This window comes from Arachis hypogaea, chromosome 5 (genome assembly GCF_003086295.3).
Source record: "Arachis hypogaea cultivar Tifrunner chromosome 5, arahy.Tifrunner.gnm2.J5K5, whole genome shotgun sequence".
In the NCBI taxonomy this organism is placed as follows: domain Eukaryota; kingdom Viridiplantae; phylum Streptophyta; class Magnoliopsida; order Fabales; family Fabaceae; genus Arachis; species Arachis hypogaea.
Genome location: NC_092040.1, coordinates 102,035,421 through 102,053,239, shown reverse-complemented (window position 1 = coordinate 102,053,239; position 17,819 = coordinate 102,035,421). Strand labels below are relative to the sequence as shown.

At 31.9% G+C, this 17,819-nt stretch overlaps 1 protein-coding gene across 5 annotated transcripts; it reads right to left on the bottom strand.

Annotated features, from left to right (window-relative positions):
• Nucleotides 1–8,248: 8,248 nt before the first annotated feature.
• Nucleotides 8,249–16,843, bottom strand: LOC112802336 (uncharacterized). Of its 5 annotated transcripts, XM_025845501.3 has the most exons (4): nucleotides 16,688–16,843; nucleotides 16,243–16,608; nucleotides 10,920–11,002; nucleotides 8,521–10,822 (listed from the first exon to the last, which is right to left on the bottom strand). In XM_025845501.3, the coding sequence occupies exons 3-4, from the start codon at nucleotides 10,923–10,925 to the stop codon at nucleotides 8,687–8,689; spliced, it is 2,142 nt and encodes a 713-aa protein (XP_025701286.1). In that variant the 5' UTR covers nucleotides 10,926–11,002; nucleotides 16,243–16,608; nucleotides 16,688–16,843; the 3' UTR covers nucleotides 8,521–8,686. The 5 variants fall into 5 exon arrangements, 4 of the variants coding, with proteins under 4 accessions (XP_025701286.1, XP_025701284.1, XP_025701285.1 ...); XR_003202309.3 differs by lacking the exons at nucleotides 8,521–10,822; nucleotides 10,920–11,002 and adding an exon at nucleotides 8,249–8,480; XM_025845499.3 differs by having other exon boundaries at nucleotides 8,521–11,002.
• Between the last annotated feature and the right edge of the window lie 976 nt (nucleotides 16,844–17,819).

Here is a 17,819-nt window from a genome sequence, read left to right as displayed (position 1 = left end):
GGGTAATTTATCTTTTATTTTAGAGAGGGTACAATAGAATTCACCTAATAATTTTTGTCAACGATTGACGATGTAAAAGATTAACTGAAAGCATACATGATACCTAACATATCCAACTAAACGCTGATCAAATATGTTTATGAAAATCTATCAATTTAGTCGCTAGGTCATATATTGTGAATATAGTTTATGTAATTGAAAAAAAAGAGACAAAATTAATAAATTTTCATAAATATATCTAATTAATATTTAATTAGACATGTCAAGCATTATGTATATTATCAATCAATGTTTTATATCGTTAATTATTAACAAAAATTATTAATGAAATTACTAAATGACAAATAAGACTAATTTAGAATCTGTAAAAAATCAATTTGATTAAAAAAAGAATTAGAGACAAATTTAAAAAATATATCATCTTTCAAAAATTAATTTAATTATTAATCTAATCAATAACTTCCGCGCCACATTATGTTGGGCCGAACGTGGAGAGCTTTCGACAACCGGGGAGATTTCGGGGAGGAATCAAGCGAGAGAATATAAGATGAGAAGACACCACATCCAACTCAAAACCTTAAGGTGTCAAGTTAATGGGTCTCTCATCTTATAAACTCCTCACTCTTCCATGCTTTCTTAGATGTGGGACTAACTTTAACATTCCTCACACTTGCAACACTAACACATTAGTCATTGAAATATGCACAACATTCCCCTAATAATCAATAACCTTTTTATAACTTTTATGAAAGTATAATTAACCACAGTTATTATTTAGAATTGGATTTGAATCTTCTAAAGTTTAAATTTTATTTTAAAGAATAAAATATAATCTTCTACTTTTAAATAATTTTTCTTTCATATTTATTTTTGGTCCTACCTATAAAATAAATAATAAAAAATTATACTTTATTTTCTAAAATAAAATTTAAATTTTAGAAAATCCAAATCCAATAAAATTATATATAATGGTAGACGATGGCCCATGCTAACACCTAACAGTAATGATTTTTCTTAGTTCCCCTTCCCCTTCATCAATAATCTCTCCGAACTTTTAAAATTCTCATTAACTAAGATAGAGGAAAAAAGTCAAGATCCAATCCATTAGGTACTGGATTATTTATTGTCCTCAAAAGATTATTGAAAATTTTTTTCCATTCTTACGAGGAGGACAAATTTTATTTTCTGATAACTTTTGGTTAGCGTAGTTGAATGGTATACTATTAATAAAGTAAAATGTTTGTAATTCATGCAATTGGTAATATATATATATATATATATATATATATATATATATATATATATATATATATATATATATATATATATTTTTTTTTTTGGTGACTATATATATATATATATATATATCTTTTAAAAACGACACCATAGTTATTCCGATTTTATAAAATTACCGTAATTATTTTCAAGTCTTGCTGTTTATACTTTTATAGAGATTAAAAATAATAAAAATCATAAGATTCAAACAGATCGGTTAAAATGACGAAATATGTCTAATTTTATATGTGATAAAATTGTGCATTTAAAATTTAAAGATAAATTCTATCGCACTGCTATCAGACCGGCTATATTTTATGATACAGAATATATATTAGGTGGCAAAAAAGGAGCACAAACATAAATTAAGTGGGATAGAGACGAATATGTTGAGATAAATGAGTGGTCATACGCGATTGGATAGAATAAGGAACGAAGATATAAAAAAAAGAGTTTAAGTAGCACCTATTGTGATAAAGATGGTAGAATCGCGTCATAAGTAGTTTGGACATGTGAAAAGAAACCTGACAGAGCAGCTAATCAGGAGGGTGGATGAGATTAAAGATAGACAAAAGGTAAAAGGTAGAAAAAGACCTAAGAAGACTATCATGAGGTGGTCAAACGAGATCTACATGTAAATGATTTTTTGTAGACATTATACATGATAGAGTTTAATGACGTCATTTAATTCATGTAGCTACTCCACCTAATAAGATAAGGCTTTGTTTTTGTTTTTATTTTTGTTGTGGTTGTTGTTGTTATTTATACTTTTACCATAATTCTCATATTTTTTAAGTTCTGGTATATATGATTTTGATAGTGGCACTTTGAGATGATTTTTATTTATTTTTTTTTCATTATAAACTCTAAATCTTGGTTATAAGTTTATAACTTACTTTACTTGTATCATAATTCTCATATACATATTGTTACAGATTTTTTAATCAAATTGAATGAGCTAAAAATTAACTTAGTTTAAGTTTACAATAAAAGAAAATATAGATTTTATAAATAGAAAGAACAAAAGTGTCATTAAAATATCACTGAAACATATTTTCTCTAATGTCTAATTATAACTATATATGACATCATGCATGAAAGAGGTCTGTTACGCATCATACGCACAAGGTACTCGCATTTTAGTTGAGAGCTGAGACTAAACTTGTGGGTTTATTTGGTGAGTTATCTTTTAACTACTTTACAGTTCATTTAGGAGGTGCAGATTCATCACGTGAAAAGTTTCAACTTTAAACCATTCAAATCGGTGGATATTAATATATAAGAGAGTTTATAAGGTAATTGTTTTGTGCTTCCTATTATCTCTCTTATTTATCCTCTGTTCCCCTTCCCTATTATTTGAACAGTGTTTTCCGAATTATTGAGAGTGAAAAACTTTTTAATATTTAAGTTAAACTTTTATTTTATATTTTATATTTAATATTTCAATTTTAAAACGTTTTATTTTTGTCCAAAAAATCTTCTTTCATCTTATTTAATTTTTTTGTTAATATATATTTTTTTCTTCTAAAATTACTCATTTTTTCGATTGCCATCTTCTAGATATTAAATTATAGCAACAATTTAAATTATGGTGATAATGATATAATATAATATTTGTAATGATTTGATAATAAAAGTGACAAGAAACAAGAAGATAATAATAGAAAAAAGTAATAATATTTTAAAAAATATTTTAATTTTAATCAAACGATAAAACTATAACAAAATAAAATATTTAAAAAATATATAAAACATTTTAAATGTTAGTAACTAAACTAAAACTTAATTTAAATTTTAGGATAAAGTACTAAATTGGTCCTCTAGGTTTGGGCGTAATTCTATTTTGGTCTTTAAGGTTTAAAATGTTCTATTTGAATTAAAAAAGGTTTCATTTAGTATCAATTTAGTCCCACAGTGAGATCAAAATTAAATAATTAACAAAATGTCCTACATAACAACAGTACAAGAACAAAATCGATAATTTGGAGAATAAGTACAAGCTCTAGAGGCATAAAATCAACCATTGATACATTAATACATTTATTTATTATTTTTTTATAATATAAATAAAATATTTTCTATAAAACTAAAGAAAATGATAAATAAATGTATTGATGCATCAATGGTTGATTTTGTGTCTTTGAAGCTTGTACTTGTTCGCCAGATTATCGATTTTGTTCTTGAACTGTTGTTATGTAGGACATTTTGTTAATTATTTAATTTTGACCTCACTGTGGGACTAAATTGATGCTAAATAATTTTTTTTGATTCAAATAAAACACTTTAAACCTTAAGGACCAAAACAGAATTACGTCCAAACCTAGGAGACCAATTTAATACTTTACCCTAAATTTTAAAAATTAAAACAATACTCTGTACGTCCATGTAAAATATTAAGAACCTATCCGTGTTTCATTTGCATTGGGAGCAGTATGTTAACAATTCTGCTAGAGAATTAAGAGGGGATTCAGCCAATTCCTGCCAATTTTTTAATGGGTTGGACTTCGAAACTCATCTTAATAAAAATAAATTAATATATATAAATATTTTTTTTGCTAAGTATTAGAATATTTTTTTTTTCATACTTAATAGGTGTTTTTTTATATATTTTTCGAATTTTTTTGTATTACAAATGTGAATGTCTTTATTTCTTCAAAAATTTCATAATTTTTTTTAAATTTTATAGATATTTAATTATTTTTACTAAAATATAACTGGATATTTCTTTTGTTAAGTATTAGAATGTCTTTTTTCGTATTAAATGAATATTTTTTTATATTTCTGTAATTGTTCAAGGACAATTCGTGCTCCACCACTCCTTTTGGCTAAGATTAAATGTGTAGTTTGCAGTCTCAAAAATGGCGAAGGAATTTGAGAACAAAGTCAAAGAGGCATTCTTGGATGACGATTTTGCCCTCGCCACCGATCACTACTCTCCGCCAATTTTTCCCATACTCTGGTCTTTGACTCTCTTTATTCTCATATTACTCTCTCTTCTTTACATCTTAAGGTGCTTGTTTTTCTTTAAGATGGTAAAGGTCGAGTTCTTACACCATGTAGGGGTTAATTATCTCTTTGCACCATAGATCTCGTGGCTCTTGCTTCTTGAATCGTCACCCTTCATGGCACCCAAAACCATCCCTTAAATGGTGCTGTGGTGGTTGTTTGCGGCCCCTGTGATGATGCTTGACGTGAAGATCTACGGACAGTGGTTTACAAAAAGGAAGAGGTTCTTATCGATGGTGGCGAATCCAACGAGCTAGATGTCTGTGATAGAAGAGGAGTGGGTCGCAGTGGGGAGGCAGAGAGGGCCTGATGGTGGAAGAGAGGGATCTGTGTGTGATTGTTGGAGGTAGGTAGGCTAATGTAAGGGAGAAGAGAAAGATTTTTATAGATTTTAATTAGATTTACTTAATCAATTTTAAATGTTTTAAATTTTAAAATTAATTATTAATATAATTATAATTAATTAAGTTATTCCATTCTTAACTGATTAGGAGTTGGTTTCGTATACTTTTCCATATGTTAAATACTTAAATGCCAATAAATATATATATATATATATATATATATATATATATATATATATATATATATATCATGTGCAAAGACCAAAAAAAACCACGGGCATGACGATTACAACTTAAACTTACATAGGAAGCCTCAAATCTCAGTCCTCATGTCTCCTTCAATTCAATATCGGTCATGCAATAATCTGTCTTCATGATCTTTTCAAATGAGTAATGGTCCCATGAACATTGAGTATAAAATGGGGGAAAGTTGGGCCATCTACTGAATGATGCTCTTCTAATGATCAAGCAGCTACTCAAGACTGAAAAAAACATTTGTTTTTCTAAATTGCTTTCAACTTTCCACCTTAGCTTTAATTACCACTAAAAGCAATATTATCATTTAGTGTTCATGAACGGATTGGAAATACTTTTGGGAGTTATGACTCTAGAAATGGAAATAAAAGATGGGTTTTTAATGTCAAGTGGATAAAAATGTCGAACTTTCTTTTGGGTGTGTATTTTTTTAAAAAAAATTATTTTTTAAGATAGATATGGACAGAATGTACAATTTGTTTGCTGAAAATACAGTTTGAATTTTAAGATAGATATGGAATGTATGGCTGAGTAGGAATAACACAATTAGTTATGATCAAGATTCAAGAGCACAAAACTCACTGTTCCACGCCATTCACCACGGTATACCTCCACATAAGATCCTGAATGCAAAACATAGGCCACCAAAATGTAATTTTAGTTAATACATGTGAATTTATATGTATAAAATTATAAATAACATCATCTAACAAAAGAATGTAACCAAATCTGACTTTCATTCTGCGCACGGCAGGGGAACTAATCCCTTCAGTCCAAGGAGATCAAGGTTTCTTGATGAAGGACTTGCCACAAAAGAAGATTCAACATATTCAATGTGTGATCCACTTGCATCAGAAGTTCATACCTCAATGCCAATTAAAGAGGAGTATATAACACTTCAACAAAGCAATTATTCCTACTTTGCCTATATAACAAATAGTAGAACTTCAATATCACTTACCTTCCCTCATCAATCTCGACAAAATTGATTGCTAAAGTGCTGCCCTTTCACCAAGCGGCAGGGGATGACATAAAGCAGGATATTTTTATGAAATTCAGGCAAGTTAACTGGAATTCTCAAAAAGCAAACACATAATAAATACACACTTGTAAGCACGGATAAATCTACGATATGAGATAAGTTAGAAAATAATATATATACGACAAAAATAGAGTCAAGTAGACCAAGTGACATAGGAATAGTTCGTTCAATGAGTCCTAATCCCTCTAGTGTGTAGAACCAATAACTGAAATTAAAACCAAATGTATTTCTATGAAGGGGAAAACTACATGCAAAAGTATATAACCGAAAATCTTACAGCAAAGTTACCACACTATTTCAAAGTGTAAGAGTCTCAACTCTGGGGAAACCAGCCCAACAAAGTATAGAGTAGACTAGGCTAGCTATAACGCCATATCATTTACCAATAATTTATGCGTGACAAATGATGGAAATTTAGATAGTAAACAAGGTAAACTTAATATGCCTTTTGAACAAAGGTTAAAATATGCAGATCGGAACAATAAAAGTTCCTTTTTTCTAAAAAATATGTAACTATTATTTCATCAGAGCAATTCCCAAATATCCAGAAACAGAAAGATCGTTCTTGATGCAGAACTATATTTGACCAAAACTTAAATATAACCTTGACTCTAAGAGGATAGTTTCCAGTTTCTTCTTATCAAGTTGCCAATCAATTTTTATATTCTAAACTGCCAATTAATGTCTAGGAAGTTAATCAGATTCATAAAATGCTGAAATTGAATAATATTGGAATTCGTTCTCAACCCAAACAGAATTGTTTAGAATGCTATTAATGTATTTACTTGTTAGAGAAGTATAACCATTCATATTGTCTCTTCTATCCGTTTAAATTTTTAGGAGGAGCGGTATCATGACATGGTATCAATTATCAAAGCTCTATACCCGAAAGGTTTAAAGTTTCATTATTGGTGAGCCCAAAAATAAAAGCATAAGGCAAATAAAAGAAAAAAATAAGATTTAAGCAAAACTAAAAGAAACTTTGTTTGAGAAAAATATTAAAGATATAATTATCTATGTTATCTCCTTCTATCAACTTATATTTTTGGGATAAGCGATTTCATAACATTATCCATGTAAAGATTCTATATTCTTACCAGATAGGCAGATACATGACTTGCTACCCATGTCATTACACATGGGTGAGAGGAAGGTTAAAGGTAAAACACATTTTTTTTTTTTTGTTAATTCTTGTTTTTTCCTATGGAGGGTCTCTTCTCCTCCAATCTCTTTCTAATCTTCTTTTTATCGAAATTCTTCTTTATCGCAAAGAACATGAATTAGGGCAAAATAAAATTTAACTATCTAAGCACATTCCTTGATCATTAGTTTCATCCTTTTTATCATTCCTCACTCCTCCCTTTTTCATCCTAAGGTAGATTTTATACCCTCTATGCTCAAGATTATGCAAATGAAGCATCATTTCCGCATTGAAAATTCTTTGCACAATTCCATGCAAGTCTTATACTTCTCTAAAAACAATGAAATCATCAATCTTATGTCTTCCAAAATCTTCTCGTCCAACAGCAGCAGTGGCTTAACAAACAAGAATTTGACTTCAACCTAAAGTCAATGTTCTTAAGAGGTGAATTAGAGTGACTGACCGAGGTTCGGTAGGCCAGGACTTCAACCTGCGTATTATCAGGATCACAAGACCCTAAACTGATTTGCAAGAATTGTTCACCATACTTCTAACTATATCCATTCGATTAGGCTTTTTTACCACATCATTTGTTGTGATATGCGCATGTGCAATGTCTTTTTAGAAGTTTTGAAAATAACTTGGACATTGTGTTGTTTCATAAATTTTTTTTTATATATTCACCACCTCTATTTGAATTAACAACTTTCATTTCTTTTTATCTAATTATTTTTCAACTTCTGTAATATAAATTTCAAGAACAGTTCCACTCTATCAAGCTTCAACTATTTGGGAATTTTCTTTAAAAAAATAGATATATTCATAACGTAGAAATTTATCAATGAAAATGATAAAATATTTTTCTCCATCAAAAGATAGAGCATAAAAAAATCCACCTACACTAAGGTCAATAAAATTTAGACTGGTTTGTTTTCCTTTAATATACCCCACACATACATCAAGGTCGATAAAATTTAGACTTTGTAAAATCTATTTCTTTACTAATCTTTCCATTCTTTCCTTTGATGTGACCTAAGTATTTTTGCTGCATAACTTTTCTTAGGCATATTCGGTCTAATTATGCAAAGTCTAGTACCCAATAAACAGATTTAGAAAATTGATTGAGAAGTTTTAGTCTATATAAATCATCAATCAGAATACCATAATAAATAATATTAAAATTTTACATAAATTAAAACAATTTTTACCCCTTAAAAAAAACTACAATTGTCTAATTTGAAAACAAAAATCAAATTCTTACACGTTGGGAATACACCAAAAGTCCTAAGTAAATCTAAATGATAGCTAGTATACAACACCAAACAGTAAGTCCCTATTCCTTCAATTAGAACTTTCACACGGTTTTTATGTAGAGAATTTTACTTTGACTTGTGGTTTGAATCGTAAAAAAATATTCCTGCATTACATTTAATACATGAGTTGTAACACCGGTATCAAGCCATTGAGAATAATTTATAATTATAAATAAATACAATTAGACTACAATAAGAATTTATATTATAATATACTTCCAACAAGAAAGAGATACAAACAACATTTTGTGATGTCTAACAAGCAAGATCTTACTACTTTTATCCTTGCAATAGCCCTCTAGATATCATTTCATGAAGTTTCTCGCTTTGTCATTTTTACCTGTTTCAAATAGCGACTGATTATATTGTTAGTTACTTTATTTGGAGAGCAACCAAGATCTTTCATTTTCGACTTTAAGGCCAATGCTTCATCAAGTAGGCCCTCTTTGCAGAGCCCGTTGACCATAATAGTGAATGTCCAAACATCTGGACGATAGCCTCTAACAAAAAGCTTTTGAAAAATCTGTTGAGCGCTCTTAAGTCTTCCACCTTCACATAGACCATAAATAATTATATTGTACGTCCGTATATCTATTGAGCAAACATTGTCTTCCATTTTTGACAAATATGCCAATGCTTCCTTAAGCAAACGTTTTTTGCAGAGCTCGTTGATCATAATATTGTATGTCCAGATATCTGGACGATAGCCTCTAAGAAAAAGCTTTTGAAATATATGTCGAGCATTCTCAAGTCTTCCACCTTTACATAGGCCATCAATAATTATACTGTACGTGCATATATCTGTTGAGCAACCATTGTCTTCTATTTTTGACAAATATGCCAATGCTTCATCAAGCAAGCCCTCTTTGCAGAACCCGTTGATCATAATATTGTGTGTCCAAATATCTGGATGATAGCCTCTAAGAAAAAGCTTTTGAAAAATCTGTTGAACATTCTTAAATCTTCTACTTTTCCATAGGCCATCAATAATTATATTGTACGTACATATATCTGTTGAACAACCATTGGCTTCCATTTTTGACAAATATGCCAATGCTCGATCAAGTAAACCCTTTTTGGAAAGCCTATTGATTATAATATTGTGTGTCCACGTGTTTGGTTTATAGCCTTCAATGAAAAGATCTTGAAAAATCTCTCTTACATCTTTAAGTCTTCTATTTTTGCACAAACCATCCATAAGTATGTTGTATGTATATATATCTGGATCAATGCCACTCTCTTTCATTCGATTGAATAACATTAGTGCCTTGTCAAGTTTGTTGGTATTGAACATCCCATCCAACAAAGAATTATAAGTGACTATATCAGCAAGTTGACCTCTATCATGCATCTTTTGAAAAAGCTCCTCAGCACAAAGGATTTTTCCTGATTTTCCCAAGCCATCAATTAGGGTATTGTAAGTTACCATATCAGGAACCATGTTCTTGCAACACATCTCTTCAAAGAGATTCAAGGCGTCATCAACCATTTTACTTTTGCACAAGCCCTTAATCATGATATTATAACTCCAAACATCAGGAGACACTCTACTTTGAGCCATTGTCCTGAATACATATTTTGCCTTATCTACCTCACTAGCCAAACAATATCCATCCATTAAACTATTATAAATAACCACTTCTGGTTTCACACCTTTTTTTATCATAAGAGCAAACACAGTCTTAGCATCTTTGATTCTTCTTTCCTTACATAGTCCATCAATCAAAGTACTATAGGTACAAATATTTGGAATAATGTTTTTCAGCATCATGTAATTTAGTAAATCAATGGCTTCCATTAGTCGACCCGCAAGGCACAATCCATGAATTAGAGTAGTGTAAGTGATAACATCGGGGGAAATTCCCTTAGCAAGCATTTCAGAGAATAAATGAAACGCATGACTTACAAGTGTATCCTTGCAGAGGCTATCAATAATTGCGCTGTACATGAAGACATTAGGAACAATTCCATACCGTGGGATCTTTCTCAACACTTGAATAGCAGCTGATGTGTGTCCGGTCTTACTTAGCCCATTAATCAAGGTCCCGTAAGTGATTTCATTAAACTGAAATCCATGAGCCAACACTTTATCATGAAAGTGCAGTGCTTTTTCAACACTACCACAGAGACAGAGACCTTTAATGAGTGTATTCAATGTTACGGTATCAGGCTGAAACCCCATCCTGAAAATCTTGGCCAGTACAGAGAAAGCAAGCATCACACAACCCATGCCGCAACAACAATTAATTAGGATGCTCAAAGTAAATAAGTTGGGAGCTATTCCTCTGGCTTGCAATTGCTGAAAAAGGGAAATGGCGGTGGGGAAATGGTTGGTCTTGGCAAGAGATCCCAAAATCTTGGTGAATTGGATGATGGATGGAGGGCGACGCATAGAGAGCATGCGAGTGAAGGAATCAACAGCTTCATCAAGTGATTGGGGCTGAGACTGAGAGTGACGCAGGGATGAAGTTGAAAGGAAGCAAAGACGGAGAACGGAATGGGGAACAAAATAAGGAGAGAGCTTTGGCATTTGAAGAGCATACCTTCATTTGACTGGTGAGGATGAGAACAATGAAAACAATTTTTGCAATCAAGGAGAATGTGCCGCGTCGAAGAGTTCTTCGACCTGAGAGAGAGAGAGAGAGAGAGAGAGAGAGAGAGAGTGGTATTCAAACTTAATGGAGAATTAGGTAAGGTTATAGGAAAATATTTATTTTAGTTTTTGAATTGTTTGTTGTCTGCTTTTAAAAACGGCCAAAAACAAGGAATTAATACTTTTTTTTATCTTAATCTATTCTTATTCTTATTAGACTAATTACTCAAATTAGTTCTAAAAAAATTTACTGGGATATTTTAGTTTTTGAAAGAAATTAATACACAAAATATTTTTAAAATTTTTATTTTAATAGAAAAATTAGTTTTTAGTTCATTTTCCAACAGAAAAATTATCTAAATCAGTTTCTAAAAGATTTTAAAAGTAGATATTTTAATCTCAAAAAAAAATTAATACACAAATAATTTTTTAACGTTCTTTTTCTGTCAGACATAACAGCTTTGGATTTGAATTATCTAAAGTTTGAATTTCACTTTAGAGAGTAAAGTGTGACCTTTCACCATTTATTTTATAGGTGGGACCAAGAATAAATATGAAAGAGAAACTAATCAAAGATAGAAGATCACACTTTAAACTTTAGAGGATCCAAATTCAACAGCTTCAGTCTATTTTTCAATATAACTTACTAAATTCTTTAAATATTTATTAGAAAAAATATTAATAGATATTATAATCAAATTAACTTTTAAGGTTAAGTTAAACCTATTTGATTTCTAATATGGTATTCTTTTAAAAAAATATATTGTTAAACCATCCTCATAACAACAATAATGTTCAATAAAGTTATTAGAGATTATTTAATAAGCACCTCAAAATTAAAATCATTTGATATTTTTGTATTTAATATAACTTAGCTTGGTGTGCTAGTTATGAATTAAGTATAATCAAAATTATTTTTCAATTTTCACTTGAATCTCAACTTAATTACCAAATTATCAATTAACTAAATTTCTACTTTATAATTAGACTAACTTAACATATACATCCATGTGGCACATACATATTATTTTTTTTATAATGTGTCAAAAACCATGTTAACAAAAAAAAAAATAGGTCAAATTTGCAACTTAATTCTATATGTATAATGTCAAATTACCAATAAGAATCTGATAATGTACTATTTTAAAAAACATATTTGTATTAAAAGAAAATATTTTAATTTGAATTTCAAAACATCATTATTCACCTTACTTGTTTTCAATGAAAACAGTGTATCAATATACTAGTATCATCATCTACATACACAAAATTAAGCTAATAATAATAAAAGTTGACATATAGACATATAGTAAAAGTAAAATAGAAGGGAGACCGCTATGTCTTACAAAAAAAACATATTAAAAATTGATCTGTGTAAATTTTTTTTAAAAAACTAAAATATCTACTTTTAAAATTTGAGAAATTTTGATAATTAGTCTATTAAAAAATAGACTGAAGATGATTTGTCTATCAAAATAAAAATTTTCCCAACTTTAAAAATTGATATATATATTAATTTTTTTAAAAAACTAAAATATTTACTTTAAAATCTTTAAAAACTAATTTGGATAATTACTCTTCTTATTATTTTTGCATTAACATGTAGGACAGTAGGAATCTTCTCATGAAAAGGAAACCATAAGTCCAGAAGCATTAAAATAGAGAAAAATAAAGATTTATTTTTATTAATATTTAGGATTTAGATAACTTATGTTTTAAAGACATGAATTAAAATTATTTTTAATAAAAATTTGTGATATTTTATTTTAATAAATAAATGACAAATATATTAAAAATTTTAATTTTACATATTTTTTATACAAACCTTTTTAATTGATAATCTTTAAACCCTAATATTTAACAAGTCACAAAAAAACGCCTAATATTTAACATAAAAGCTTTTTACTATTACTAACAATCAAATGTGGTGCTGGAAAATTGGCCTAAGGGTTTTCTCTCTGTGCTCTGCTAGAGTTAGCAGAATAATCCTAAATTTCTCAAAGTCGTGTGACTTTCTAAGAAAATTGGTGACAGAATCAGAAGTATAACCTAGCTGAAGAAAAGGAGATAATGGTGTTTGATGATGGAAACCTTCAATCTGAATTGGATAAGTGTGCAAAAAGTTTAATGGAAAGACTTCTGGCTGATTGCCTTTTTAACTCGGGAACAATGGAGGCTACCATGTTTGCAATCTGGGGACAACCGGTAGGTTTCAAGGTACAAAATCATGGAGGTAATGTTTTCCAATTCTTTTTTGATGACGAAATGGTTGTAATGAGGATTGAAAGAGGTACCCCTGGATATTCAAAAATTACATACTCAATCTAAAGAGATGGGAACAAAAGAAATAGATAGATGAGAGTGAATTTGCAAATGTGCCAATTTGAATATAATTATGGGGACTTCCTGATTACTGCAAAACCACGGAGCTTGGAAGAAAAGTGGGAAGAGCATTAGGAGAGGTACTTGACGCTGATATTTTTCATCTAAAAGGTAGGCACGAGAAGATTGTCAAAATCCAAGTGAACCTAGATATAAGTAACTAAACCCTTGTGCAAAGTTTTGAAGATCGTTGGGTCTGATAAGAAAATTATGGAGGTAAATCTGAAATATGAAAAAATTAGCAATTTTTGCAACTATTGTGTGGTCACATTGGGCATGAAGTTAGAACTTGTGGTGTTCAACTACAGAATGCTATGAATGGAGAGGTAGAGGAGGAAAGGCAGTGGGGAGGGTGGATAAGGGCAGATCAATTCGGGAGAAGGAAAAATCTCAAAAGAGAATGCAAATCCTAATAATCTGAGGAATGAGACAGGGATAAGGGTGAGGCCAAAACCTCCTACACCAGTTAACTTGCTCAAAGGATTGGCTTCTTTATCAATGGAGGGTACAAGAGGAAGGAGAATAAGGATGAAGAAGTTTAGAGCAGTCCTCATAGAGTAAATTCTAAAAGAAAGACCAGCAACTCAGGAGACAGCAGGGGTTGATATTTTAGCGGACATCTTTGGCAAGAACGGGGGAACGATGCTTTGGCAGTGGAAAAGGTTCCTAGTAAAAAAAAAACACAGCTCCTCGAGTGTTAAGAGCTTCGCAGAGGAGGCGGGTAAACATAAAATGTCACTGAAAAAGATAGCGAGAAAAGGCCTGCTAGTGACAAAAATATTAGGATTAACAGGAGAATCGAGGAAGCGAAGAAGGAAGTCAGGAGTAAGAAGATATGTCATCCAAAATTAATTTTTGCCGTTATGGGGGAGGGTGCTACCCAATAAATGGCACCCAAGGATCCATGAAGATTATGATGTGAAACTGTTGGAATTTGGAGAAACCTCTGACAGTTCACAGCATTAAAGAGCTGTGTGAGACTCATTCCCCTGAGGTGGTGTTCTTTTGCAAAACTAAAAACACCACTTCGAAGGTAGAGAAGGTGTTGAAGGAAGCAGGTTTCGGGCACTCGTATTGTGCGGAACCAAATGGAATTGCTGGCGGGTTGGTAGTTAGTTGGAAGGAGAGTGTAATGCTACAAGTAGTCAACTACAAAGACTATTTTATTCAATTCAAGATGGAAGTACCAGGAGATCAGAAGAGGTGGGAGGTGATGGGGGTGCATCTCAACACGGATGAAAGACAAAGGAAACTTCAATTTAGGGAGCTAATTGAGGTCATGAGGAATGGAAAGGAACTCAAGATCATCGTGGGGGATTTTAACGCTGTTAAAGCTCAACATAAAAAGGAGGGAGGTAAAGAAAAGTCAGAGTCCTCAATTCAAAAATTTCAAAACTTCATCAATGAGGTTGGTTTGATAGATCTGGGTTATGAAGGACCAAAGTTTAAGTGGACTAACCGTAAATATGGCATCAACCACATCAAAGAAAGGTTGAATACAGCATTTGCGTCAGAAGCATGGAAAAATTCCTACCCAAGAGCCTTGGTTTCTCATTTATCTAACGTGGGATCAGATCAGAGGCCGATTCTACTCACCTTGGATACACACACACAACAAAGCCAAAGAGACGATTCCGATTCTAAGAAAGATGGTGTGATAAGGAAGTGATCGCAAATTTGATCAAAGAGGTATGGAGGACTGACTGTGAAGGATCTCTAATGTTCAAATTCCATCAAAAGCTAAAGAGATATAAGCATGCAATTGTGGATTGGCATGGTAGAAGACTCATAGCTCTAACTCTTAGGCCCAAATCTCCCTAATTAATAATCGGTTGATGGAGGAAAAGGAGAAGGGAGGTTCGGCAAATGGTGAGACTATCATAATTTTAGAGGCTGAGCTGGAAGAAGCTTATGACATGGAAGAATGATATTGGAGGGAGAAATCTCGTATCCAGTGGCTTAATCGGGGGTGACAAGAAAACCAAGTTCTTTCACACTAAATTTCAAGCTAGGAACAGGAAGAATCGTATCTCTTGTCTTATTGCAGAAGATGGTGCAGAAAAATCAGATTCGAATGGTATTGCAGAAGTAGCTCAAGCTTATTCTCAATGTTCCATGTCGGTAACCAAGACAAATATCTTGGATTACCAGCAACTATCAATAGATCTAAGAGAGAAACGTTTTCCTATATTAAAGATAATGTTTCTAACAAGTTACAACACTGGAAACGATCCTTACTATCAACAAGAGGAAGGGAGATTCTTATTAAAGTAGTAGCATCGCGCAGTCCCTTTATATACGCTTAGCTGTTTTAAACTACCAGAGACGTTCATGGAGAAACTTCACAGTATGATGATGCAGTTTTGGTGGGTCCAAAGAGAGAATAAAAAGAAAATGCAGTGGATTGGGTGGAATCTGATGTGCAGACCAAAACAACAAGGCGGGCTACATTTTAAGGATCTTAGAGCTTTTAATTTGTCCATGCTCGGAAAGCAAGGCTGGAGAATTCTGACCAGGCCTAACGCACTGATTAGCAGAATCTATAAGAGCAAATATTTCAGGTTTACATCCTTTCTTAAGGCAGGAGTAGGAAATAACCCCTTCTGGAGTTGGAAGAGTATGTTGGAAGGCAGAAAAGTGATTGAAAAGGGGATTCAGTGGAAGATAGGGAGCAGCAGATCAGTGAAGTTAATGGAAGACCCATGGATAAAAAATTACCCCCCTCTATTGACTATTATGCAACACCCGAACAACATGCAAGTAGAATGGGTGTCTCAGCTCATCACAAATAATAGACAGTGGAACCAACAGTTTATCACAGAAATTTTTAATTCAGATATAACTCAAGCAATTATTCAGACAAGCATTACAGAAGGAGAGGATGAAATTACCTAGTCCAGGGAGAAACAAGGAAGATACACAGCAGCTTCAGGCTACCAAGTAGCTTACCAGTTCTATCACCCTCCTCTGGAAATGCTCTCAGTCCAGTGTCGCGAGAAGAAACTCTGGGCATCAATTTGGGACTTGCAAATTGCAAATACAGCCGAGAGTGAGGATTTTCCTATGGAAGATCATGCACAATGGCATACCTACGAGTAAGAGGTTGCACGAAAGAATCCCATGAATATCTCCCTTGTGCCGCCGCTGCTTTGCCGAAGAGGAATCCGTCACCCATTGCCTCATCAATTGTGAACCTCGCAATTAGTGCGGCAAATTGCAAGAATGGGAATCCCAACGCTGCATCAGACCACGAGCCTCTGACAATTGTGGATGAATTTGATTGACAAGTTGAAAATCGAAAGAAATGGAAGAAGAAAGATTAACGAGGTTGCATACCTGCTCTGGAAAATCTGAAAAGGAAGAAACAAGTTCTTCTTCGAAGGTGAAGCTCTCAACCCGAACCGAATCGTTCAAGTGGCCACCCGCAGTAAAGAAGAAGTTCGAAATGCCACCTCCTCAGCAACTAGATGAAGAAGATGACTTTTCCTTCTTACCGCCAAATCTATATATTTCTCAATTATTTCGCAAAATTCAATTGTAAAGCATTTTTTGATAAATATATAATTAATATTAAATATTTTTGTCACATTTTTAAATTATTTTATAACACTTTTGTCAAAACAAAATTTGATTATATTTTTATCATCAATAAAATTATTCGAATATATTTTTAGTAATTTATCCTATTTATAATATAAGCATCCAAACATAAAAATTAAAAATAATGCAAACACAGTATTTGATGCCAAGATCATGAGCAATGAAAGAGAAAACCATGTAGATATGAACAATACCAATACCTCTGTCATTTTTGTTTCTTGTACGAATTTCAACAATTTAATAGATTTGGATCAAACAACGTAAATTAAACAGAAGTAGAGGTGGCAACGGAGCGGATAGGGACGAGTTTTTACTCTATCCGATTCTGTCCTACTCAACAAAAACTTGCATCGAACTCGCCCCACTTCTATCTACGGATAGTAAAATGTTAAACCCTAATTCGTCTTTGCAGGTACTCGTTATGCCTACTCGTCCCAATAATTATTAAATCCAAAAAATAAAATAAAACTTTAAAAATTATATAACCATTATTTACATTTATAACATAAATTAAAGTAAAAATTTAAATATGATACAATATTATTAATTATTTTACTAATTATTTTATATATATTAAATATATTATATATTAAAAATATATATATTTATATATCTATTATATATACCGGGACAGGTAGGGACGATTTAACCTAAACCCGACCCTGTCCGCTCCGCCCAAGAACCCGTCCCGCTAAAATCCGCCCCAGTGCGGGTACGGATAATTATCCGCTCCAAACGAGTAGGGGCGGAGTGGGTACCCGCGGATTCGAGTAGTGTTAGCCACGCCTGAATAGAAGAAATGGAACTATATCCAAAGTCACCGCTTACATGAACTTGATTTTATTCTTAAGGAAAAGTATATGGAACC